The 24,970-nt window shown below is 55.1% G+C and overlaps 11 protein-coding genes across 11 annotated transcripts; 6 read left to right on the top strand and 5 right to left on the bottom strand.

The window, feature by feature from the left end:
- Positions 1–714: 714 nt before the first annotated feature.
- Positions 715–1,979, top strand: TEM1 (Ras family GTPase TEM1; the record flags this gene model as incomplete). The annotated part of the gene is made up of 3 exons (XM_083197965.1): positions 715–1,704; positions 1,754–1,828; positions 1,881–1,979. 3 exons carry the CDS (start codon positions 715–717, stop codon positions 1,977–1,979), a joined length of 1,164 nt encoding a protein of 387 aa, XP_083045700.1.
- A 1,589-nt stretch (positions 1,980–3,568) lies between these two features.
- Positions 3,569–4,074, bottom strand: ACO1O0_008602 (uncharacterized protein; the record flags this gene model as incomplete). Its single annotated transcript, XM_083197966.1, has 2 exons — positions 3,569–3,996; positions 4,062–4,074. The coding sequence occupies 2 exons, from the start codon at positions 4,072–4,074 to the stop codon at positions 3,569–3,571; spliced, it is 441 nt and encodes a 146-aa protein (XP_083045701.1).
- Positions 4,075–5,066: 992 nt separating this feature from the next.
- Positions 5,067–5,546, bottom strand: ACO1O0_008603 (uncharacterized protein; the record flags this gene model as incomplete). Its single annotated transcript, XM_083197967.1, has 1 exon — positions 5,067–5,546. The coding sequence occupies one exon, from the start codon at positions 5,544–5,546 to the stop codon at positions 5,067–5,069; it is 480 nt and encodes a 159-aa protein (XP_083045702.1).
- Positions 5,547–11,281: 5,735 nt separating this feature from the next.
- ACO1O0_008604 (uncharacterized protein) lies at positions 11,282–12,258 on the top strand (the record flags this gene model as incomplete). Its single annotated transcript, XM_083197968.1, has 1 exon — positions 11,282–12,258. A coding segment is annotated over one exon (977 nt), but the record flags the coding sequence as incomplete, so codon positions are not given.
- A 639-nt stretch (positions 12,259–12,897) lies between these two features.
- ACO1O0_008605 (PLAC8 family protein) lies at positions 12,898–13,741 on the top strand (the record flags this gene model as incomplete). Its single annotated transcript, XM_083197969.1, has 2 exons — positions 12,898–13,129; positions 13,182–13,741. The coding sequence occupies 2 exons, from the start codon at positions 12,898–12,900 to the stop codon at positions 13,739–13,741; spliced, it is 792 nt and encodes a 263-aa protein (XP_083045704.1).
- A 2,567-nt stretch (positions 13,742–16,308) lies between these two features.
- ACO1O0_008606 (uncharacterized protein) lies at positions 16,309–17,710 on the top strand (the record flags this gene model as incomplete). The annotated part of the gene is made up of 2 exons (XM_083197970.1): positions 16,309–16,393; positions 16,497–17,710. 2 exons carry the CDS (start codon positions 16,309–16,311, stop codon positions 17,708–17,710), a joined length of 1,299 nt encoding a protein of 432 aa, XP_083045705.1.
- Positions 17,711–18,303: 593 nt separating this feature from the next.
- CDC8 (bifunctional thymidylate/uridylate kinase) lies at positions 18,304–19,137 on the top strand (the record flags this gene model as incomplete). Its single annotated transcript, XM_083197971.1, has 3 exons — positions 18,304–18,457; positions 18,523–18,631; positions 18,690–19,137. 3 exons carry the CDS (start codon positions 18,304–18,306, stop codon positions 19,135–19,137), a joined length of 711 nt encoding a protein of 236 aa, XP_083045706.1.
- A 227-nt stretch (positions 19,138–19,364) lies between these two features.
- ACO1O0_008608 (formyltetrahydrofolate deformylase) lies at positions 19,365–20,225 on the bottom strand (the record flags this gene model as incomplete). Its single annotated transcript, XM_083197972.1, has 1 exon — positions 19,365–20,225. One exon carries the CDS (start codon positions 20,223–20,225, stop codon positions 19,365–19,367), a length of 861 nt encoding a protein of 286 aa, XP_083045707.1.
- A 526-nt stretch (positions 20,226–20,751) lies between these two features.
- Positions 20,752–22,391, bottom strand: SRP54 (RNA-binding signal recognition particle subunit SRP54; the record flags this gene model as incomplete). The annotated part of the gene is made up of 2 exons (XM_083197973.1): positions 20,752–22,248; positions 22,389–22,391. 2 exons carry the CDS (start codon positions 22,389–22,391, stop codon positions 20,752–20,754), a joined length of 1,500 nt encoding a protein of 499 aa, XP_083045708.1.
- A 777-nt stretch (positions 22,392–23,168) lies between these two features.
- ACO1O0_008610 (uncharacterized protein) lies at positions 23,169–24,002 on the top strand (the record flags this gene model as incomplete). The annotated part of the gene is made up of 2 exons (XM_083197974.1): positions 23,169–23,311; positions 23,336–24,002. 2 exons carry the CDS (start codon positions 23,169–23,171, stop codon positions 24,000–24,002), a joined length of 810 nt encoding a protein of 269 aa, XP_083045709.1.
- A 227-nt stretch (positions 24,003–24,229) lies between these two features.
- ACO1O0_008611 (Alb1-domain-containing protein) lies at positions 24,230–24,813 on the bottom strand (the record flags this gene model as incomplete). Its single annotated transcript, XM_083197975.1, has 2 exons — positions 24,230–24,744; positions 24,798–24,813. 2 exons carry the CDS (start codon positions 24,811–24,813, stop codon positions 24,230–24,232), a joined length of 531 nt encoding a protein of 176 aa, XP_083045710.1.
- Positions 24,814–24,970: the final 157 nt, after the last annotated feature.

The following is a 24,970-nucleotide window of genomic DNA, read 5'->3' on the forward strand; positions in this document are numbered from 1 at the left end:
ATTAATTCAAGGAGTCGGGGAGTGTACAGTGCACCCGGGCGGATGCCAGTACTAACATTCTGTCCCTGGTCGCCTTTCAAAATAAGGTACGAGGTAGGGTGGAATTTAGAGTTAGAATTCAGGTAGTTCCCGTGAGCCATCCTGCATTGTTTGAGAGCCCATGGAGTCACGCGTAACGCGTCCGACTAGGAGCAGAACATGCACCTTGGTAGATCTCCAGACGTTGTGAGGCTCTACAGTGGCCAGTGGGAGCAACCGTGCTGGACCGCCAGGGCGGCTGGCCGCTGCAGTCAGCCCGTTCCATTTCCACCTCCACTCCACCTCACACTCTGCCATCCCGTCATCACCGCCCCTCCTCGCTTGCCCACGAGTCCCTACGACTCGACAAACTCGGTTCATCCCACTGTACACCGCTTCAAAGACTCTTCCGACGTCCTCCGCTCCAACTGTGGGCTTCACGCTCGCTAAATCACCCGTGGTGCAGCCTCGAGACGCTGCCTTGCTTAGCTTCATGCATTCGTCCTGCTGACCACGACCTCCCGCCTGTCGTGTCACTCTCTCCAACTACAGTCTCTTCGGCTCTCGATAACCTGCTCTACCGAACGGCCGTGGCCCGTCGAGACAAGAACCCCCCATAAACCGCCAGCTACACAATCCGCCAAGCTGGATCCCTTAACGAACCCGCCGGCAGACCCTGCCCAAACCCCGGCAGCCATGGACATGACCATGGACACAATACTGCTGCAGCCGCAACAGGAGCAGCCGCAACAAGAGCAGTATCAGCAGGAGCAGCATCGTCAGGAGAAGTATCAGCAGGAGCAGCATCAGCAGGAGCAGTATCCGCAGGAGCAGTATCAGCAGGAGCAGTATCCGCAGGAGCAGTATCAGCAGGGGCAGTATCAGCAGGAGCAGTATCAGCAGGAGCAGCATCAACAGGAGCAGCACCAACAGGAGCAGCCACAATTTGAGCAACAACAACAGGAGCACCAGCAATTTGAGCACCAGTCGACGCCTCAGCAAGGCCACGATGATACCCTTGGAGGACTCGACGGCTCGCCACACATGAGCTCATCTGCTGGTGGCCTCCACCATGGGCAGAGCCAATCGCTAGACCAGGGCCTCGCCAACGCTACTCACGAGGGCAGCCCTCGACCCGAAGACGATGCCGCCGCCTCCTCATCCCACTACACGCCACCCGTCTCGAGTGCCCCGTCTCTCTCTCGTCCGGCTAGCGGCCTTTCGAACCCGACACAGCAGGCATACAATGACCAGCGGCAAGGCGAGGCGTCCAACGGCCGCAATCACGTCGTGATCAAGGTCGGAATGGTTGGCGATGCCCAGATTGGCAAGACATCGCTCATGGTCAAATACGTCGAGGGAAGCTGGGACGAAGACTATATCCAGACCCTTGGTGTCAATTTTATGGAGAAGACCATTTCCATCCGCAACACGGAAATCACCTTTTCCATCTGGGATCTCGGCGGCCAGCGCGAGTTTGTCAACATGCTGCCCTTAGTCTGCAACGACGCTGTGGCCATCCTCTTCATGTTTGACCTGACCCGGAAGAGCACCCTGAACAGCATCAAGGAGTGGTACCGCCAGGGTCGTGGTTTCAACAAGACGGCTATTCCAATTCTGGTTGGCACCAAGTATGATCATTTTGTCAACTTCCCCCCGCAGGATCAGGAGGAAATTTCGAACCAGGTATGTGTTTCAGAGCCGACTCTGCCCCAACCTCATCTAATTCCTTTAGGCTCGGCGGTTTGCAAAGGCTATGAGGGCGGCTCTTATTTTTTCGAGCACCAGCCATAGCATCAACGTGCAAAAAGTAAGCGTCTCTCTGACCCCTGCTCTCCGGCAGCGACACTAACCCTGTGTAGATCTTCAAGATCGTCTTGGCCAAAGCTTTTGACCTGAAGTGCACAATCCCTGAGATTGAGAACGTCGGCGAACCGCTACTTCTCTATCAATCCTCATAGTCATCTGAGGAACACCACGCGAGCTTTCATCTGAGCAATACGGCATGTCATGACGGTCGATGAAAGATGCTTCGCGTCAGAGAACAACACGATCCCTCCGTGAACCACGTCGACGTTCAACGACTCCGCCCTTGCGATAAGCGACCGACACTAGAACAAGAGCGACATGGAATCCTCTTTTGTACCCCATCACTTCAACACACATTTCCTTTGTCACACAGCTGGACTAGTTATTTATGCATGATTTTACTGTCGTTAAGCTGTCTGTTCTATTACCAGGGAGACGAGGGCAAAAGAAAGGTGGATCACCTCCAACAGAGGTACACATGGACGTTTGGCGCGGTGGCTTGAACTTTGACCTTTTTCTTTCTTCCCACCCTTCCACGGCGGCTTGATGCTACCGCGGCAAGGCTTTTCGAGTGGGAACCAATATTTTGTAATCGACGCATACGTTGGCAGTGTGATACGCAACGGCCGGCAGGGGGGCTTACAACGGAGAGACAGCGGTATTACATTTCTGCGTCGTATAGAATAGGGAGGAGGAAGGGCCCGGGCATGCATGTAGAGAGGCAGATGTGAATGAAGAGCAACGCCGAGAAGCAGCCCAGGGGTCCGTCGTGACACGTTTACGGATGGTTGACTGGCGAGTGCCCACACGACTAATCTGTGGAACTCACATTACCTAGATAGTCATCAAGGTTGGTGGCTAAAAGGGGAGCCTCAATTTTAGAGAACAATCTCCGCTGTATAATTAGAGCCCCAGTGAGCCTGTTCCAGCCCCTACTTATTGGTAGGCAGACAAGTACTGGGTAGGAACAAGTCCCTCATGTACCTAGAACACTACTAGGCAAACTTGCCCTGATTCAACCCATTAACAATCGACATAAGCAGAGAAGATAGACATGCCACGCAACACCCAAGATAGCCCAGCATCATCTTGATGCCACCCAGGGTGAGACAAATTTCTCTCGACCAATTCCCTCCCGCGGCCACTAGACTGTCGGAAACTGGCGTGCCACCAGGTTCGGTGATGGTCAAGCGTCAAATAAAAAGGAGTTGTGTTCCATAACTGCATGGTGCTTCTGTTCCTGCTCCTGTTCCCGGGGAGACTTCTCCCGCCAGTGAATCGGTGACAGAAGTGATACCCCTGCTCCGGTGAATGAACGCGAACATGAAATCAGGCGGAAACAGACGTCATATTCGGATATCGAGTTGCAGCCCAAGTAGCGCTAGCACTTGGTCTTGGGTTTTGGTACGGAGGACGGTAGACGAACAGGCGTATGTTCGATGTTTTCTAATAGTCAGTGACGATAGTTTATATTAGGGGGGGTTACAAACACAGTTCTCGTTCCTACATCAAGGGTAAGTAGTAGACGTCTCTCAGATACTAAAGCAGTTATTCATTCACAGATATAGTTGGGGATCCTGGAAGACTGACCTTTTATACTCTTGGAGAAGCGATATTTGGGGGAAAGGGGTCTTTTTTATTGTTTTTAATGGGATATCCAAAATGGTTAGTAGAAGACCTAGAATGTCAGCAAAAAACGCCACTGGGCCAAAACGCACCTGAGATGTCTAACACCCATCTCTCAAGCCCTGTCGGGGCGGCCTGCCGCCCTCTCCTGGTGATGGCGATGGTGCTGCGCCTGGCCACCGGCCCTGGTCACCTGCTCCAGGGCAATCTCCTCGTCCCTCTCCCTCCGGGCACGCTTGTTCCTCAGGGATCGCCTCCGGAGGCAGGTGAGGATCACACCGAGGGTGATCAAGGCTGCAATGCAGACCAGAGTCACCAAGATGATGTCGGTGGAGCGCTGGGGGCGAGGGTCGTCGCCGAGGGTGGTAGGGCCGATCTTGATGGGGCCCTCAGCGGCACGGGGGGCCAAGGTGATGATGTTGTTGTTGTTGGCGAAGGGAGCCATGGTTGCTTTGAGATTGCGAGAGTTGAAAAAAGTGCTGAAAAGGTTGCTAAGTTGAGTGGTTGGTTGGTTTGTGAAGGCAAGGCCGAGTTGAGCAGAAGCTGACTGGTTTGATGAGGAAAGGAAAAGAGAGAGGGAAGGGGATGATGAGAGGGGATTTATATACTTGGGGGTCCCATGGTGTTCTTCTGTTTGTAGTGTTCAGCTCGCTCTTTGTCCTACCTGGTTCTATCGTATTCTGTCGTGTCCTGCCTTGTTCCTCATTGTCCCAGCAGGAACAGCCTCGGGGAACAAAGAGAACGCCCATGGAAGCAACCACAAGCTCAGAGCAGCCCTACCAGCCCTACCAAGCCCCGGGCGAACAAGATCCCTAGTTGCAGAACAATAGTCTATTTTCAGGGACTAGGCACATGGAGCTGACCAGTTCCGGGGAACTCTGGGACTCTGACAGGCTGACAGCCGTTCAGCCGGAACGTCCGGAACATCCGGAGATGGAGGTGGGCCTCCCGCTGCCTGTTGTGCTGCGAGATGTCTGCCAGATCTCGGGACCCACTTGGAGATGCAGGAACGGCGCCATCTAAGATCTCAGCAAGCCAACTTTCCTCGTGGGGAACCTGGGCGGTTCCACATCTTCACATGTTGATGGTGTTGGTCATGACTTCGCTTCAGTCGCAATGTTTTCTGTATCATTAAGCTACTGCGCCCGGAACGCACTGGTCGTATCCTTCTCTACCACTATCGAGTGTTCTCCGCCCAGTTGCTGGGCTTGTCCTTCTCTGTTGTGCTTGCCCGTGAGTTATGATGCCTCCTCCTGTGTAACGCGGCGTTGACCATAGACATGATAAATATTATGCTGGTGCCTCGCCTCTGCGGCGCAGGTACCCCGAACACCCAAACGCCGCCCCTGTGGGGTTTCCCCTTGATGCTCCAATGCTGCCCAAAGCGTATATACAAATCGGTTGTTGCAAATAAAATAAAATAAAAGTCGGAAACCACCTTGTTCCATACCTTAGCGTTTGAACAAGGTCGCTTCCTGAAAGACATAAGCAGAGTCCATGGTGTGTCGCTGACGAGCGCCCTTCTAAAGCATGTCCGAAAAAGCAAATCTCTAGACATTGAAACTGACAAGTCAAAGATGATGATGATTCGTATCGATGCCGCTGTGGGGCTCTCAGTTCTTGTTGTCGCCCCAGATGGGTGCCCCGAGGGGCTTGCTCACGCCAAAGCCGACGGCAACGGCGATACCGACAATCAGGAAAGCGATGAGGATCTTGGCAATGATGCGGTTGCGGCGGCTCAGCTTGGCCAGGAGTGTGCAGCTGCGCTTCTTGACCCTGGCCGACTTGGCCCTCTGTTTCCAGTGCTCCTTGCCGGGCCAGATGTGGGCATCGCTGCGGCTGGTGTTGTTGTTGCAGTTGCGGCTGGTGTTGGTCTTGGGGTCCATAACTTCCAAAGCCTCCATGTCCGTCTCGAAGGGGTTGGACTGGGCCATCGAGTCCTTACTTGTGCGCGGTGTCCTGTCCAGCCCCTGCTCATAGGCGGTTGTGGTGTTGGATAGGGCAGCTTTTTCAGGGATTGTGACGGTGGAGGCAGGCGTCAGGGTGTTTTCAAAAGGATGGCCTCCATGGGCGGTTCTATCGAAAGATGCCATGGCGATTGTGATGCCCGAGTCGAAGTATGGGGATGGAGAGAATAATGGATGCGAGATCGACCGTTTGAAAGCAAGCGACTCGTCAGACAGAGCGAGTAAGAGATGTAATCAACGTCGTGCGTGGTAATGTATCTGGCGCTGCGGCGACGTCAGTTTGTTTTCCCATGGACCATTATGTCTTTGTCTGGCAGAGACCTCCCACCACGAGGGACATGCTGGCTCCCGGGCGACAAGCCGCAGGGATGGAATGAACAACCTTGGGCAGTGAGACAAGCATACCTTGATTCTTTCACACTTGGCAACAAGGAAGGAGATGTTCGACAGCCGAGGAAGTTGAAGCCGGGGTGTTTGAACAACGAAGCAGTATTCGCTCAACAACCGGGTCGAGTACTTTGGTGACGCGTGATGAGGGAGGGACAGTAAGAGAGGAGGTAAGTGATATTTCCAACTCTTCTTGTTTTTGACTTTGGACGCTCGAGTGCTACAGCGCCATTGCTGGGCCACCAAAGTCAATCAATGTCTCAAACGTTGGGACTCTTGAGAGGCCGTAGAGTCTTGGAACAACGGTGGGAAGGCGGCAGCAGCAGGAAGGGAGGATGCAGAAAGGGGCCACCCGCATGTGCTAAGGTAGGAGTATCCGCAGACCGTGACAAAGCGACAACCGAACCGTCCTTGCGAACCAATTTTGCTCAACAAAAAAAACAAGTGCCCGTGATAATCAAGCGACAATGAAGCAAGAAATGACGGCAAGAGGAGCGGGGAGCGCGAGACGGGCGAGGGCGTATGGGGGTTATTAGTTATGGGTGTTTTAGTAGGGGAGACGACGACCGGCGCCAAATGCCAGGCGCGCAGCTGTCCCGCCAGGAGGTGAGGACTGAGCAGTGAGGAGACGCCAAAGACCTTGAGATGTGGGCAGATTGGAGGCCCAGGCGCATGGACCCCAGGCAAGTCCCAGGGAGTCCAGGGACTGAGCCTGCGCTAGCCTCAAACCGGGGGAAGCCCAGAGATTGAGCGACTGATGGGCTTGGTCTCTCCACTGGATTCTCAACGCCAGTGGAAGCAGTGGCCTGGAGCCTCCCGTCCCGACCCCACTGTCCAGTGGCACCCACTATTATTCCACTGGCTAGCCCAGTGGCAGTGTGGCACCACCTCTGGCGTCTCTCAACTCTCACTGACTGATCCATGGATGACAGCACCTTGTCTTGCCTCTCTAAACTGTCATTCTGGCCCTGGCCGTCTCGATGCCGATCACCATAGCGGTGCAATTATCAGACCAGAAATTTCTGATGGGCTAGGCCATTCTGCAACGGCTTGATCGTGATGGACAAGGGCAATCAGGCAATCAGACAATCATCTCGCCTCTCGCCCGGCGTCGAGGCCCCGTCTTGGCGTCCCTTCTCCGCTCACGGACTGGCTTCAGCCTTCAGACGAGCTCGTTCATTTCTCCCCAGTGGTGACCTCCAGCGTCCCACACGGGTGTCCACACTCGCCACACCCGCCTGGTCCCCTGAGTTCCACGGTTTGCTTTCGTCGATGGGAGTGTGGAAGTGCGCCGCAGCCGACATCAATGATTCAAATCCCACCATTTTAGCCATTGCGCCAACAACAGCAAGGCACAAGGATCCAAGGAGCATGCCAGCAAGCCCAAAGTGCCTGCTAGCATGAAATAGCATCTGCTAGCCAAGCTAGCCCATGCACGCCGCGTGCGCCTCGTGCGCGCCTCATGCATCTCATGCCACTTGAGGGCCTTCAGGGCAGGAGATCCTCGATATTGGCGCCAAGCCCTCGTGAAAGTGCTTGCCCAATGTTGCCTGCTGCCGTTTCGAATTTGGATTTTGGGTCTGCTCGACCGCCATGGTCCCTGGATAACACCGGTCTTGGCGCCCAGCCTGCAGCGATGCCGCCCCAAGCCACCTGCTGATGACTGTTTTCAGTGTTCGCTGTTGAGACCCCAAAGAGGGGGTTCCCCAGAAATCCAGAATCCAACGTTGAGAGGCAACTTGGAACAGCTGGACGGGCAATGCCGGGACTTGAAGGACACCATTTGAACAGTACCTATCGGTAACTGCCCCGATGGCACGTCGTACTCCCGATGCACCCAGACTACTAGTATGTACTATGGATACCTGGGCTCGGGGACCTCGTCCCACACAGGGGAGGACTGAGATCCTCTGTGGTCTATACGAGTATTACCCCGTACCGTCTTGTTGGTTCTGCGGATTGTCGGCGCATTCTGCATTCTGCAACCTGCAACCTGCAACCTGCGCAGCGATAAGCCAACCGGTTATTCAACCTAGACCAACGTGCATCTTGATCGAAACATGTCCTGCAGAAAAGGCCCTAGGGCCTAGAACACCCCCCAGGTTCTATCCGAAATATTCATGTCGCCACCGATAGTAACCTAATAGTCCAGTGCGGCGACGGCTGCGCTCGAAACACCAAAACGTGTGTGGGTGGTATGTAAAAATCGTCATCACGAACCACCACTCATCGCACTGTTCGCTCTCATCTCCAGACCTGCACCTCAGCCCCGCAACAATAAATGCCGTTCATCAATTGAAGGACTCTCCTAGACTCCTGAGGCCTCAACGAGTGAGCTATCACTCATAGTCATCATGGTGGCCCCCGGGCTCCACCACCCGCATGGGCCCTAGTCAATTAATGATTACGTATGCTACTACGGATAGTACTCAGTCGCCGATTCAAGGGGTTGTTCAACTTGCTTGGTTGTTCTTCTTCTCTTCAAGAGTGCTTGAGCTCCGCAGCACGACCAACCTTCTGGGACGTCATGTTCGCCCCTCGGCATTTGTGCTCGACCCGCAAACGGTTGTTGAGCCGATGCCGATCCCTTCGTTCCAAGGTTTGTACATGTGCATGTCCACAAGGAACTGCCCTCAGTGGATGCCCAATGGAACGGAGTTCCATCCAGACTTGGTGTTTTTTTTGTCATTCATTAAGCTTATCACCACCGTTGGTCACGACCTCGGATCGGCTTGACACTGCCTTGCTAGACACAAGATGAACAAAGATTTGGGCTGCGATGGGCTCTGGACTAAGCTATGGTCTTTTTGCTGTTCTCGCAAGATGCCACCCTACCCGGTGGACATTGAGAGCCACTGTGCCTTCCACCTCCCACACCAGCAGCAGTTCGCCTCGGACGTTGCATCGAAACCGCCCCTTTTTTAGAGGGGCAACTCTGGGTGTTCCTAAGCTGTTGCATACTCGTAGGCATTAAAGCCTCGAAGAAACTGGTTCATTACTCATTATAGCCGTAGTGGAGAGGTATTCCCTCTCATTAGTTCCCCAAGTTCAAACCAGTAATCAGAAACATTTTCGGGAACGTTCTGAGAGCCTTCAGACATTCACAGCGACCCAACATGTCAACAAGGTTCTGATATCGCACGGGTATTGTGATTCAAGGTCGTCGGCCACAATGGTATGTTCTAGCCCCATGAAAGGGGATCCATGGATAGGGAATAAAGATTGGATGAGGCGGGGGGGAAATAGCGGCACGCAACCGTCGCAAAGTCGTGGACTCACGGCCCCCTGCTCTTGGGCAGTGCAATGTGCAGCGCGATCCCCGAACTGCGGGGGGGCATAAAAGAAGAAGAAAGTAGGAAAACACCCGTCTCCTCGGTACTATTTACCACATACTAGCACTCGTAGGTATGTAACGCTGGGTGGTTAGCTTTAATATTTCGCCTTTAAGTGATCGTGAACACCAACTTCCCGATGACATCCTTAAACACGTCCGAGACAACTAGATTTTTCATACAAAGTTCACACGAAGGGAAGAAGAACCCCCATAATCGACTGAGATTAGGGCGTCGTTGGTGTTCAAGAAAATTTTAGAGTCTATATCATTGTCAGGAGTTGATGACGATGAGGGTGCCCACGTGACTGGGGGTTGGTTATAAGAGGTACGACTTTGCGGCGCCAGTAACTTAAAACTTTCAAGATCAACAGCGTCACCTTACTCTAGTAATTGATGTTATTTATTAACGGCTCTCTAATTCGTAAGATGCAACCACCATCTGAGCGCACCTCTTCACTTTCATTATCCAACCCGACTTCTGACGGCCCTATGGCTAGAACGGGATAATCCAGGAAGTATTGGGAAATTTCACTATTTGGGAATAACCCCTCCAGTCAAATAAATTGAGACATGATGGCCAAATTTACCCGACTCAGCATTTGGTTTCCCGGCCGAGTATTGACAAGCCCGGATTATGTGAACTGAGCAAGGGTCGTAGAGAAGGTCGCAGAGATATTTGTGCCTGCACAATTCAGCCGGTACAAACACAAAATTTGTGCTGTATAGCCACCCACATGAGTGTTTGTACGGTACCTTGGGATTATTTAGTCCGTGGAGGATTTAGCTCACATCGCCACCAATACGACCAAGAACAGAGCCAAAGAGTATGAAGGCGAAAAGGAATGATAGATACAGTATATGTAGAATCGATCCACCAAGAATAACCATGATTCCCTTCTATCGAAGCCGCGTCGGCGGTGATCCTCAATCAGGGGTTTGACCAAGCCGACGTCTGATACATGCGATGCTCCGTTGAGTTAGCCCCAACTGACGTTATTCGCAATATATCGTTCCTCCTCGAGAAAAAGGCGACAGTAGATGCTATTGCCGCAGCAGACGGAACTCTGTTGATACTATCTCTCAAATACGGCTAGGGAAAGGTGGCAAAGCTTCTTCTGCGCAACGGAGCGAGTCCGGCACGTACACTTACCGCACCCGACATCAGCTCGCACTGCTCTGGGTGTGGCGGCGTTTGTAGGAGACGCTGACATGGTTAAAAGGCTGTTGGAGATTGACAAGAATGCCGAGTCGCGTCGACGAGCAGTAGAGAAAGCACTATTTGGGGCATCAAAGAATAACATCCCTCACATTGTTGAGCTTTTGCTTGGGGACGCTACTGTGACTGAGCTTTCCTGTGATGAGGCTTCCGAGAGAGCTGCAGAATATGGAAATGACCGCGTGCTTAGGAAGTTGTGGTCTTACCGCATCGACGAGTTTGATGGCGCTCTCTCTCAAAACGCCGTAAACCGCGCATTGTATTTGGCAATAGACATGCAAAGAAAATCTACGGTCAAGTTCCTCCTTTATGAGTTTTGTGGAAATCCGAACGCTGGAGGCAAGGATCAAGGAAATGCCATCACTGCGCCCGCCTATGACGGCAACATGGATATCCTCGAGTTGCTGCTAAAAGTAGAGGGTGATGTCAACTCCTCCACGGGTTATCCTCCCCAAGCAGTGGCAGCCCATAGACATGAAAATATCAAGACCTGACCCTGACGACCGGACAACTCCACTCATCGAGACTGCCTGAAAGTTCCCTCAGCCTGCCAACTATATTGAGGTGATGATTATGTACGAGGCTGATGTGGACGGCGAGGATCGCAACGGCGACACCGCTCTAATCATCTCTACCTATTTCAGTGACGATAAATCTGTCGAACTTCTCATCCATAACAAGGCCAACATCGATTTCTGTAGTAAAAATTACGGAACAGTACTGCACGCGGCTGCTGCTGAGGGCTATTTAAGCACCACTCGTCTACTACTGGATCTCGGGGCCGATCCAACCATCCAGGGCATTCATACAACACAGTACTCCAGGATGCTACCAGCCCTGATAATAAGAAGGTCATGGAGCTCATTCTGGGTAAAGGTCAAGACGGATAGACCAATATCGGCAATGTCGACGACAATAACCAAGGCGGGGAAACCTTCACAGCCCTTCACGCTGCTGCCGTTGTTCCCAATGATGAAGTTCTGAGACTTCCACTTAATCGTGGAGCTCTTCCCAATGTAGTTCCACAGGTTGCCTGCGAGCCCCAGATTGGGACATCAATTCAGTCTGCCATCTTGTTTAGTTGCAATAGCAACGTTCGGCTTTTGCTCAAGGGTAAAGCTGAACCCAATATAAGCGCTGGCAAGCATGGTTCAGCTCTGCAGGCAGCTGCCTTGAAGAGCAGCATCGAAATCATCTATAAGTTGCTGAAACATAGGACGAGTCTCGATGTACGGTCTGGCAAGTATGGCGGTCCTCTTGTAGCTGCCGTTGTGCGCGACTACCACTCCTGGGGCGGTGACCTCGATATCCGTCAGCACCTTCTCCAGAAAGACTTTGCGCCCAAAGCTTACCTTGACGCCCTGGAGAAAGCATTCAAGCTGCGACTCCTTAAGGACACCTTCAGGCTCATCTGGGAAAGTGCCCAGTCCAAGGGCAACAACAAATTGCCACTGACCTCGAAGAAGCTCCTCGCCTATTTCAAGCACACCGAGAGGCAGCGACAGCCCAAGGATCTAGAGGAAGATAACGACACCAGCTACTTTGAGGACGTTTGGGAGAGTGACTGGGAAGATTACGAATACGATAAGTCCGAATGCGATAAGCTTGAAGCCGATGAGTTTGAAGGGGATGAACTTGAAGAGAAGAAGAAGCTCCACAAGCCACTAGAGAAGTTGAGCGGGGATGTGAGCCGCAGTCGTCAAGTCAAGGGCTCTACTTACGGGGCAAGCGGCTATGCCTTGCCAATTCGATCTGCAACTAACGGAAATTCTCTCGCTGTTGGAGAGTATCGTGGAGAATCTCGAGGGCATTCTGATGGAGGGTTGCACAGACCGAGTTCCACGTCACGCACGGTCACCGATATGGGAATTGGGGGCGCCGCCGTTGTAGCAATGGCGTAGGGTGATGGGCGTAGTGATGGGGAAAGTAAACCCCAGGGGGCGTAAGCGGACGAGGAGCCAACCGGGGAAGAGGCTACGAAGGGGCCCCTCCAGAGGAGGAACAGAATATGTGAGAGATTGAAGAGGATTCGGTACAAGAAAGTTAGAAAGATAACAAAAAAAAAGGAAGAAAGAAGAAGAATCCGACAGGGGCAATCCAAAGGAAGAGTCCGGCGAAGATTCAGAATAAGATACTCGGGAACAGGGCTAGGATAAGGAAGAATTTGACGAGGAATGACGATAGGTATATTCAACCATGAATGCGCTCACTACAGCACTTCATCTTCGGCAGCTTCGACAGATGAGCGTATTTGCGCCTTACAAACCTGTCGCTCTTTCTGTACATGCAAGCTGAGATGCTCCTCGGACGCAGCAGGAAAGAGCGCTACTATCCGGCCAGCAGCTGGTAGTCCACTCTGCTTTTTTGTCTGACACCGGTGGACTTCCTTCTAGATAGGGGTATGAGGATACCATTGCTCAATTGGCAATACTGACCCAAACAGACGCCCCATTGTGGTGCTCTGTTGATTTTCAGTTTGTTTCTACCATCTCACAACCTTCACCCACCACATCGTTGTATACAATATTCCTCCTGTCACCATGGGAAAGCCGGAGAAAGCTGAGTGCACCAATCAATGGCGCATCGCCGCTCCAGACTTCCAGCCTCGTCACCCATTTCTCTCATGCCTCGACCTCACATGCTGCCCCTGTGCCGGCTACGCACGTGTCTCGAACCATATCCGTTCTCATGCCGACGGCGTCCCCATCGTCATCACCAAAGAGGACGGCTTCTTTACCAGGAGTTGCTTTGGCTTCCTTGGATGTCTTCCCTGTGCGTTCCTTCAACTATTCTCCATGAAGATTCAAGTACTTACAATGACTAGGCTATAGCTGCCTCATCGCAAAGCTACAGAACCGCTTCCGCCATGTCTACAACCTCAAAGGCAACTACTGCACAGACTACATGGATGCCTGCTGCTGCCCCGCAGGTACCGTGACGCGAATGGAGATAGAAGCCATCGTCCGGCAGAAGGAACATCAGATACTTAAGAGCACACCCAGTGCACTTGGAGAGTCTGGTTCTGGTGGGGGCAACGTCGATGGGTACCAGAACAGTTCCCCTATGATTTACCCCAAGCCCATCGGGAACTACGTCAACATCAAGCATCCCGAACCAGCCCCCAAGTCTAAGGACGACCGCTTCAAGTCAGCTTTCCGCCGGCGCAAAGAGAACTCGGAACACGACGTGGCTGTCCTCGACACCATCCCCGAGGGGAGCCCGGAGCCTTCTATCACAGCGCCCGTCTTTTCTCCGTGGCCTTTGATAGATGAGAGCCCATTATCAAAGATATCCAAGAGACACCCATGGCAAGACGGTGCAACCATGAACGCTTCCACTAGAACCAAGCCCTGGCCGTTGTTCGAGTACCTTGGACAGAAATAGTACATTGCTCCTGCGGTCACAGAGGATAACGAAGGACCCATCTCAGATACAAGCGGGAACAACAGATCGACGCGCGCTGGGTCATTCAACAAATCTCCAGAGAATGAATTGGAGCTATCAGCAGCACAACGTACCGCCCAATTGTAGGATGAGGATGCGATGGCGCCTATGGATAGCCACAACAGTCGATTCAAGGAGCACTTGTTCGAGGAAAACCTACCTACACAAACCAAGACCCCGGCCAGTAGAATATCTCGCCGTCCGGTGAGCAATTTCTCCCGGACGGGTGCGTCGAAAGCCCTCACCAAACAAGATCTCGACAATGACGAGGTGGCCTTAAAGGCGGCGTTAGTAAATGCGCTCTCCGACATGCCGCGGAGGTCAACGTCACAAGGAGGCCACGGTCAGCACGCGTCTGATGGTCAATCCGACGTGGATGAGGGTCTAGTGTGATTTGTCGGTAAGCGGGGGGGGGGCTGTAAAGACTCGTCATGAGACGCAGGTCGCAGCGACGGCGCCTCGCCTAGGACGGTGGTGACAAATATGGTTCTAATGAGTTTAGAGGTGGTGTTCACTGTTGAAGCCGCCGGTTACATGAGCAGAACGACTGGATGGAACCCTAAGTAGTAGCAGCACGAAGTATCGATTAATGAACATTAGTAGCGTACAGATGCCTAGTTGAAGTGATCCCAAGGTTCTGAGAATGGAGCCAGGACAAGAAGCTGCCTATTCCAGCTTGGTGGCGTTACCATGTAAGCTGAGAGCCAACTCAGAGGGGCGTAGAGCGGCCGGCCATAGCAGAGACGTTTTAGAAAACCAAGAGGTGTGCTCACTCGAGCCCGTGGAAGCCATTTGGTGATATCACAGTGGCGGTGTCCAAGGCAAGGGAGAGAGGCCACAGTCAAGGTCGGTCTGAACTCGAACATCTAAAGGGGGGTTTCTAAAGGGGGTTTTCTAGGGGGGGGTGCCCCAGGAGCAGGCAAGATCCACTTCACTGCGGGGTTGCCTATGGCTAAGAACACGAGAGAATAGGAATGCCAATCGCGACGATGTATAGTTGTGACACGACTCTGGCGAGAAATGAGGTTCTTGGAGAGAGCCTCATAGGATAGACAGACGCTGAGGTCGCAGCGCCGGGCAGTTTCAGGGCAGCAGACGGCGATGCAGTGTGCTCTGGGCGGCAAACCTGAGAGGCCTGGTTTGGGGTGGTGAGCGAAACTCCAAACGGAGGCGGCGCTGGCCGGGGTCCCGGAGCGTGTTGGACGCAGGTGTGACGGCTATATAGGTGGAAGAGACGCGACGAGACGTGAACGCGGGTGGTCTGGCCATTATAATACCTAGCCGGCGGTGGCGATGTCGACCAGCACCTACTGGTCTTGGGCGTGACTTGAGGTCACAGGTGTGATGACGAGTGCCAATGGTGGAGTCGCTGGCCGGTTCGGGAGGCCTAGTCGACGCCTTGGAGACCAATGGCGGGGGGATCCTGGGGACCCTGGGGCGGCAATGGCGATGGTGATGGCTCGAATTAGATGATGGCTGCATAGGATATGACCAGGACGAGGGACCTGGCCATCTGGGGGGCCCCCCGTGTCTGTCCGCGTCACCGATCTGTTACATTTGTTACCGTGGGCGTGGGCGACCGCATGGCGAGGCCGAGTCTGCGGGGTGTCAGAAGTTGCTGGCTCTGATGTCGGGAGCGAGTTTGCGGTGCGTTCCATGAGACGGCTGTTGGATCAATTCGTCAATTCGTCGATCCAGCAAGGGAGTTCTCGAGGGAGATGGGGGCGGGCACGAACGCTATCAGAAGCAGTGCGGTTGCTGCAGTGTATCTGTTAGGGGATGAGACTGTCTGTCTGGAAGGAGGGGCAGCGTACTCACCACAGTGGGTTTAATGACCTGCTGCAAGCCAGAACGCGTCGTGCACAGTGGGAGATGGAGGATTCAGTCGCCATCGACGCGTCGCCATTGGCCAGGGGACACCGAAATTGGGTCGCACAACGCTGCAGAAACTGTGCAGCTGAGTGGTTCTTCAACGCCCTCGCATTGGATGGAAATCACAACTGCATCTCCCACTGGACGCGTCTGGCCGCAGCGAAAGAACTCTCAATCTGCCCAGTCGTCTGCCTTCTGCCCATCTGCGTCCTCCCACCCATCCCGAAGCGCAGCCAGGGCGAAGCGCCGTGCTCCTCACTTCGGGCCTTGCAGCCTGTCTCAGCTGCTTCGCTCCCTCGGCCTTCATTGGAGCTCGACCGTGGTCGCCCATCTCGGTCGCCTATTACGCCCTCTCTCCCTCGCCTTCCCCTCCTGCTGACACTCGCCTGTCCCCTTATCACTGTTTGTCGCCCGCTTTCTGACGTTTCTTGTCACCCTTTCCTGTCCCTCACTTTTGTTGTCCTCTTGTCAGCATCGTGGAGGAGGAGATCAAAACGCGATCATAACATTGGACTGTTCGAGGACAACAGAGGAAAACAAACACTGCCCCGCCTCTTGGTGCCTTACCTATACCTCCCTCATTTATACTATTATCCACGGAGCGCATTGAGCATCTCCCATCAGATCTCTCCACCATGGCTTCTGTTGCCCGCCAGCCCTTTGCTCCTCTAGATGGGGCTCGTCTCCAGAACCTGACGAGCCTCAAGAACCGCCAGAATGGTATGTCCCACTGTCTGCCGCAATGCCCCGCTACCCAATAGCGGCGCCCAATTGCTACCAGAGGCCTTCCAATGGCAACATAACAATCACTGACACGACGCAGCCATCCACCCGTCCCCGGCTGCTGCTGGTAAACGCAAAGCCGAGCTCATTGACACTGACGACGCTGAGAACGTCGATCCTCTGTTCTCTGCAAAGCGCTCCAAGGCCGCCAAGTGCTCCAGTGGCTCCGTCAAGGATGTCATCTTCAAGCCCTCCAACTTTATTCTCAAGACGGCCTCGCCTAAGCCGCTCTCTTCCTCTGCCCCCACGCCATCCCTGACTGTCACGGCGACACCCCGCCGCACTCTCCAGCCCAAGTCCCCTGCCGCCAGGCTCAACACGGCCATCTCCAAGTCGTCTCCCCTGACCGCCCCTGCTGGTCGCTCACCCACCAGGGCAAAGCGCTCGGGCATCCTCTCCAACCGCCGACGTACTACCGGTCCCTTCTCCCGCGTTGACCCGCCATCCTTCAGCATCGGTGGCGGCGCCGCCCCCTTCTCTCTTGATGCCGCCCTCAAGGGCACCATCTCCAGCTACACATCCCGCTCTTCTCCCGCCAAGCCCGCCCCCAGTTCCAAATCGTCCCTAGACGAACCCGAGCTGAAGGCCAGCTGGTTCTTCGACATCCACGAAGACACGGCGGAGCAGGAGATGACGAATCTGCTCCAGCACGGGACGTGTGTGCTAGACATCTCGTCGGACGAGGAGTCGGCGCAGCGTGCGCGCCGCGAGGGTCGCGAGGACAAGGAGAACGTGCCACCCATGGATGACGTCTCGCAGACGCCTGCGCGCGCGCAAACCAGGCTCCGCAACCGTTCCACGGACGACATGGTTGTGGAGAAGGAGAGGGTCGCGCTGGGTGAGATGAACACGGCGGATTTCTACGCCGAGGGATGCGATGAGACGTCTGTGATTCTAGTGCCAGCCGATGACGAGGAGGAGCGCCAGGAGGTGCCACAACAGACTGAAGCCCCTTCACAGCCGAAACAGGAGCAGGACAATCAGGAACCCATTGTGAGAGACTTCAAGTTTGCGCCTGAGATCAAGTCATTACCATCCGTTTCGGCGCCTGAGAAGGAGGCTGAACCCGCCATTACCATTGCGCCAGAGCAGGACTTTGACATGCTTATGGGCCGGACACCACAGGCCTCGTCGAGCAAAGCGGCTGTACTGCAGCCCATTGATGGCACAGGCGATAGCTTCGAGCTATGGGAGAGCGACAGCACCAAGGACGAGAACGAGACAGTCCCTGCGACCGCGGGGAGCTCGTCATGACATCGCCGATGAGATTAATGAGTGAAAACGTGTCCCTGAGTCTAACGGAGTGGCGTTCGGGGACTAGTAATACCGGTTGATGTTTATACTGGGATTTGGCGTTCTTGGGATTTCTGGCTAGTAGCCGGCGTTTGGGTATACTTTTTTTTTTCCAACTGCGTTTGCTTCGCGTGTATGATTTGTACGCGCTGGGGAATTTCAATTCTTGAAGTGTCCGAAATACCTTTTGTGTTAGATTTGATTCCTCGTGTGTAGGCCACGAACAAGACCAGATTACTTTTCCTATGTTCGGGGGATAGAGCCGTAAATGTTTTATGGAGATGCTATACACGTAATTGAGACTTCAATTCCCAGCTCCCTTGGCTCAATAGGCATTATGAAAGTAGCCGTTGCAGGAATGAGCTAGGGATTGGTAGTATGCGCACGGCTCTGCACTGTGCTGGCACTCGAAGCGCGGCGGAATTTCACCGTGCGAATTGTGATCATCCCCACCACCGTCCCACCTCACACAACTTGCGCTCAACTCAGTATCATCAACCCACGGACAAGCCGCTCCCTCAGCCCCTCCGTCCTCGATATCGGCCACACATAAAATGGCGTCGACAGGCCCTGCAGATGCGCCCTCGAAACGAGGAGCCTTCATCGTCCTCGAGGGCCTGGACCGCAGCGGCAAGACAACGCAAGTGAAGCTACTAGAGCAGCGCTTCGTCGAGGCGGGGAGGCCGGTCACGATGATGCGGTTCCCAGGTATGTGTGGCTATTTTTTTTTGTCTTTTTATTACTGGTATGGGTGTAGCTGACGGGAGTTGAAGACCGCTCGACGACGATTGGGCAGATGATTGATGCGTATCTCAAGAGCAACGTCGAGATGGACGACCATGTCATCCACCTGCTCTTCAGCGCCAACCGGTGGGAAGCCGCGTGAGTGAACCCCCCGACTCCCTAACACCATGTTCCTCCCAGACTTACCATCACGCAGCAAGAAGATAAACGAGCTGCTAGCCTCGGGAAAGACCGTCGTCTCGGACCGGTACTTCCACTCGGGCATCGTCTACTCGGCGGCCAAGAATAACCCGTCCCTGTCCCTGTCGTGGGCGCGCGCGCCCGAGCGCGGCCTGCCCCGGCCGGACATGGTGGTGTTCCTGGACCTGACGCCCGAGGAGGCGAGCCGGAGGGGGGGGTGGGGCGGTGAGGTGTACGAGCGGGCGGAGATGCAGAAGCGGGTGCGGGAGCTGTTTCGCGGGCTGGGGGGCGTGGAGGAGGAAGGGGACAAGGTGGAGGGAGGCGTGGAGAGGGATGAGGATGTGGTGGTTGTGGATGCAGGGGGGGGCGTGGAGGAGGTGGCGGAGAGGATCTGGGGGGTTGTCGAGGAGCGGGTTGGGGAGGTTGATAGGGGGGAGGTGGGAGATGTGCGGACGGTGGAGTAGTCTCTGTGGGATACAAGGGGGGTTTTATTTTGTCGTTCTGTCAAGGTTATATAGGTTATCCAGACCCCATACAAGCTTGGGAGATAGAGACGACGCAGGGGACATGAATCTACGAATATCATCATATCCAGTTATGCTCTGGTTATCACGTATAGACAGATAATCAGACTAAACCCCATCCGTGCTACCATTATGTTCATTCTCACATCACTTTTACTAGTAGTTATTTAGGAAAACACAACCGTCTTCATGCCATCCAGGAAGACACGCCGCTCTGCATACCACCGCACGGCCGTCGCCAGCGTCAGACTCTCAACGTTGGATCCCTCGGCGGTCAGCTGCTTAGGCTCCATGCCGTGGTTCACCCTGGCGACCTGCTGCTCGATGATGGGGCCCTCGTCGAGGTTGGCGGTGACAAAGTGGGCCGTGGCACCCATGATCTTGACGCCGCGCTCGTAGGCCTGGTGGTAGGGCTTGGCGCCCTTGAAGGAGGGCAGGAAGCTGTGGTGGATGTTGATGATGCGGCCGGGCAGGGCGTCGCACAGGGTCGGGGACAGGATCTGCATGTAGCGGGCCAGGACGACGAGCTCGACGTTGTGCTCGCGGACCAGGTCGAGGATCTGCTGCTCCTGGGCCTGCTTGGTGGCGGCCGTGACGGGCAGGTGGCGGAAGGGGATGCCGTAGCTGGCGGCGAGGGCCTCAAAGTCCGGGTGGTTGGAGACGATGAGGGGCACCTCGATGGAGAGCTGGCCGGCGCTCATGCGGTAGAGCAGGTGGTTGAGGCAGTGGCCGATCTTGGAGACCATGATGAGCACGCGGGTCTTGCGCGAGGCCGGCTGGATCTTGTAGTCCATGGTGTAGTCGGAGGCGAGCTCGTCGAAGGGCTGGGACAGATGGGCCACGCCCTCCTTGTCGGGGGCGGCAACAAAGTGCACGCGCATGAAGAAGCGACTGGAGGATGGGGTGCTGAACTGCTGGAGGTCGGCAATGTTGTGGCCGTGCTTGGCGAAGATGCCAGTCACGGCGTGGACGATGCCGGGACGGTCCGGGCACGACAGCGTGAGGATGTGGTCCTGGGAAGAGGCCATGGTGGGCGACTGTGCTGCTGCTGAAGCTGCTGTTGAAGCAATTGAGCTGGACTGCGATGAGATGAGAGGACTGGTTGTGCGAGGTGAGGCCTGAGTGGATAGAAGTAGTGGTTAGTGCCCAAAGTGACTCAGATATGGTTGAATGCCATTTATGATAGCATTATGAAAAATATCGGAGTCTCCACCGCCGAAGCTTCGGAGGGCCGGCCTAGAGCCTAGCCCTGTGGAGGCGCACTTGGGCCCTTTTCAGCCTGTTTCCAGCGCTCTCGCACCGGGTCACGGAGTTCACTCGGCATCTTGTGTGGGAGAGGACTCGGGGGACCGCTGGGGAAATGGGGAAATTGAAACGTGGGCGGAATTAGAGTCCGATTATCGTCGCCGCTGTGAGTCTGTGTTGCACCACCAAATGCCATCCCGGAACTATCAACCACGTCATCAGCCCTTACCACGCAGTCCGGAACGCCGGTCCCAATATATGAACATGTCTCATGCCTGTAACTTGTTGTCTCTCTAGGGCAAGCCGACATCACCTGCGCCCCCGTCCACCGCTGGGAGGCATCCCTGGCATCCCTCCGCCCATGCCCATGCCCATCTGGCGCATCATGGCCTGCATATCCATGCCGCCCGGCATGCCACCGCCTCCGCCTCCGAGCATCTTCATCAGGCTGCCCATGTCAGGCATGCCACCTCCAGCTCCGCCCGCGCCGCCGCCCATGCTCTGCAGCCGCTTCTGCATGGCCGCCAGCTGCTGCGCCTTGTTGCCGCCGCCCATGGCCTGTTGCGCCCGCTGCATGTTCTTCATGTTGCCACCCATCTTCTTGGCCATGCCGGCCATCATACGCTGCTGCGTCAGCAGGTCCTCCACCTCGCGCACCGACGTCCCCGATCCCCGCGCGATTCTCGTCATTCTCGTGGGCTGGTCGATGAGTATCTTGCCGTCCGAGTCGAGCTCCTTGTCCGTCATCGAGTCGCATATGTAAATCATGCGCTTCAGCTTCGCGCTGCCCTCTTCATCGTCCATGCCCTGCATCATGTTGCTCATCCCCGGGATCATGCCCGCCATCTTGGACAGGGGCCCCATCTTCATAATGTTTGATAGCTGGTCCCGCAGGTCCCGCACCGTGAAGATGCCTTCTTGGATGTGCTTGATGGTGTCTTTCTGGTTGAGGTTGAGGCTCTGCACGTGTTCCACCAGACCAGCCATGTCGCCCATGCCCAGCAGCTTCTGCACAAACTGTTGGGGAGCGAAACGCTCCAGGTCGAGCATGTTCTCTCCCGTGCCGATAAACACGATGGGGGTGCGCGTTGCGGCGACGGCTGAAATGGCACCACCACCGTGTGCGTGGCCGTCTGTCTTGGTGATGATGATGGCTCCAAAGTCGGCAGCCTCCTTGAAGGCCTTGGCCTGTGACTCCGCCTGTTGACCGATGGAGGCGTCCAGAACCATGATTGTCTCGTCCGGCTTGATCGCGTCCTGAATATCCTTCATCTCCTGGAACAGTGCTGACTCCTGGCGATGTCGTCCGGAAGTATCGACAATGATGACCTCGAACCTCTCCTTCTTGAACTGCTCCACACCTGCCCGTGCCACAACCGCAGGGTCCGTCTCGGTAAGCGAACCATAGTATGGGATTTTGACCTTGGTCGCGTTCTGCTTCAGCTGGTCAAAGGCACCGGCTCGGAAAGTGTCTGCGCAGACAAGACCTGTGCGGAGGCCCCTGGTCTGGTAGTGGCGGGCGAGCTTGGTACACGTCGTGGTCTTGCCCGCACCTTGCAGACCAACAAACATGATGACATTGGACTTGCCCTTCTTGGGCTTGAAGGGCTCGCAGTGGGGGTCGACGAGCTTGACGAGCTCATCGAAGACAGCCTTCTGGATCAATCGCTTCTTGTTGACGGCCGGGGGCAGTTCTTTGAAGTTGACGGCGGTCTTGATGGATTTGCGCAGTGTTCCGACAAGCTTGACGTTGACATCGGCTTCGAGAAGGGCGGCGCAGATTTCCTTGAGCATGGAATCGAAGGCCTGGACAGGTGTCAGTTAGCAAGATGGTTCGGTGGCGGGGTCTCGGGGTGCGACGCTGGTCGTGCCTTTTCGTCGAGGTTCTGTTCTCGCGTGAGGTTCGAGACGGCCGTGTTGATACGGCGCCCGAGATCTTGAAGAACCATGGCGCTGTGTGTGGCCTTGGAGGCACTGGCGCTGGGTATTAGGTGGTTTGATGTTGGATGGCGGGATGATCTGGGAGGCGACGGGGGCGTGTGGAAATGCACTGCCAGTCGTCTTCAGTTGTTCGCTGTGGAGGTGGGGCACAGGGACAATCGCCAGGCGGCGTCAACTTTTTCCGTTGCCTAAACAGACTCCGAGAGATGCACCACTTCTATTGACAGACTCGCAGCCACTAGCCAACTAGATATCTTCGTATATCTTCTAAATGTTAATTTCATTGGACGATTTTGTTCGTTTTAGAAAAGGATAAAATTGCTATAGAAAGCTCAATCAACTCATTAACTTGCGAGAGTAATTACCGTTCCAAGCTGTACCAACCAGATTGATTATCCACCCTTTATTGATAGCAGGACATAACAACTAGCTCCAGCTCGCAGCACATGAGACTCAATAAACTCACATATTTATGAAATGAATAATGCAAGACTCCTATGTATTACAAACGACTTGTACACATTTATCTATTTATCTGCCCAATCTCTATGCTATAGGGTAGGTGGTGTGCGGGGAGATCGTCCGGGAAATGATTGGTCAATCTGTCGGGGATCTCTCCAGGTCCACAGTGACGTGCAAAGCTTCAGCTTTGACAACCCCAGACACCTCCAGCCATCGTTACCGAGCCGCGGTTCGAACTACTGCCCAGTTACACTGCTGTCCTATACTTCGTACCCCGCATACGAAACAAATAGACAGAAAGGCCTCATTCTGCAGCATTCGCCATGCCCGGGCGACCGAACCTCCACCACTCTCGCCGGGTACTCTACCGTGCTTTCCTCTCCCAGACAGAACGCAGTCAAGCTGCGGGACGAATCTCCCCATGGACACGCGCACCAGAAGAACCCCTCCGCCGCGCCCCGATAAGGTGTCAAGCGCGATGCCTCAGCAGCTCCCCGTCACTGGGCCGACGCGGACCGGTTGACCTCGACGAGAGGGGAGCCGCCATGGCCGCGGAGGACAAGATTGACCGGCGCTTCACGCTCGGCGACTACATGGAGAAGACGGGCAAGGACCGCCTTCCCCAGGACTACGAGATCACCGACCCGAAGATCCTCGTCCTCGACGGCGGCACCATCGAGGGGCCCCTGGTGACGCGCTTCGTCATGACCAAGCTCAGCACGGGCGAGTCGCTACGCATGGTCCAGCCGTACAAGCCGGCCAACACCAAGGAGGGGACGCCCGAGCAGTACGCCCTGTGCAAGATTGTGAACGTCCAGGAGGAGTACAAGGCTGAGAGGGAGCGCAAGGAGAAGAGGAAGCTGTCGGCCAAGCCCAAGGTGAAAGAGGTGGAGCTGTCGTGGGGCATCAGCGAGAACGACCTGGTCACCAAGACGCGCCAGCTGGGCGAATTTCTGGAAAAGGGCTGCAAGGTGGAGGTGGTGCTGGGAAAGAAGAAGCGGGGGCGCAACGTGACAGAGAAGGACGCCCAGGAGGTGCTGAAAAGGGTCAGAGCAGAGGCGGAGGCCCGGAACGCGATGGAGACGAAGACGCCCCAAGGGGATGTCGGTGAAGTGATGAGGCTGACGCTGGAGAGTAAAGCGCCGAAGAAGAAATAGGCCTGCTTGGTTCTCACAAGTCTTGTACAACAGCTGCACTGCATGGTTGGATGGCATAGCGACAGTCATATGTCCTTGTAGATGTATTGTAGATGGAACTTTGGTATCTGTGACCAGTTCTGGCAGATATGCCCAATTCATCATCATTCAGTCAATTTTTTTTAAAGTCCCAGATCCGTGCGATTTCGCCGAAACGCCTGCGCCTTGAGTCCGTAAACCGTCATCGTCTATAGAATCTCCTCGTCGTCATCTACGGGGATAAAGCCCTCGTCGGCAGGCGCCTGGGCAGCAGGGGCCGACTCGGGGTTTGCGGCAGCCTTGGCCCCCGCGCTCATGTCCTCATCCGTCTCCCAGCCCTTGTCCTCGCCGTCGGCGCCGTCGCTCTCCTCCTCGTCGGCGCGCTGCTCCTCGACCTGGGCCTTCTTGTTGATATCCTCCCACCTCTTACTCCTGTCGACAACGGCGCGACCCCTGACCTTGCTGCGCTCGACCTTCTTGTGCGTGCGCTCGGCGACGGCCTCGCCCATCTGCAGGCCGCGCTCGTGGCGGCGGCGGGCCTTGGAGGACATCCGGCTCTTGGTCTTGGCCTTCTTCTGGACACCGGCAGATTGGTGGACGGCGAGGACAGACGGCCGCTGGGTGCCCGACGAGTAGGCGGGCGGCTTGAAGTCCTTCAGCGACTTGTCGAGGTCGATACTGGGGGACGTCGCTCGACGAGCGGCCCGGGAGTGTTTTGACGGCGCTGCGCAGATCATTAGAACGACGACCATTGGAAACCGGGAGAGGGCCTCTCACCTCTGTTCTTGGCCATCTTGTGCTATTTTTGTGACAAGCTGGACGATGTGATATGAAGGGATTGGAAAGTTGCAACTTTTATCTTTCGTAGTGGGGTTTCCGATAATACGATAGCGGTGGGCTCCATGGAAATTTTGGCACCCCACACTGGAATCTGGCGATGGGGCTTCACC

Source organism: Amphichorda felina (genome assembly GCF_050947745.1).
Source record: "Amphichorda felina strain 45539 chromosome Unknown scaffold_9, whole genome shotgun sequence".
Classification (NCBI taxonomy): domain Eukaryota; kingdom Fungi; phylum Ascomycota; class Sordariomycetes; order Hypocreales; family Bionectriaceae; genus Amphichorda; species Amphichorda felina.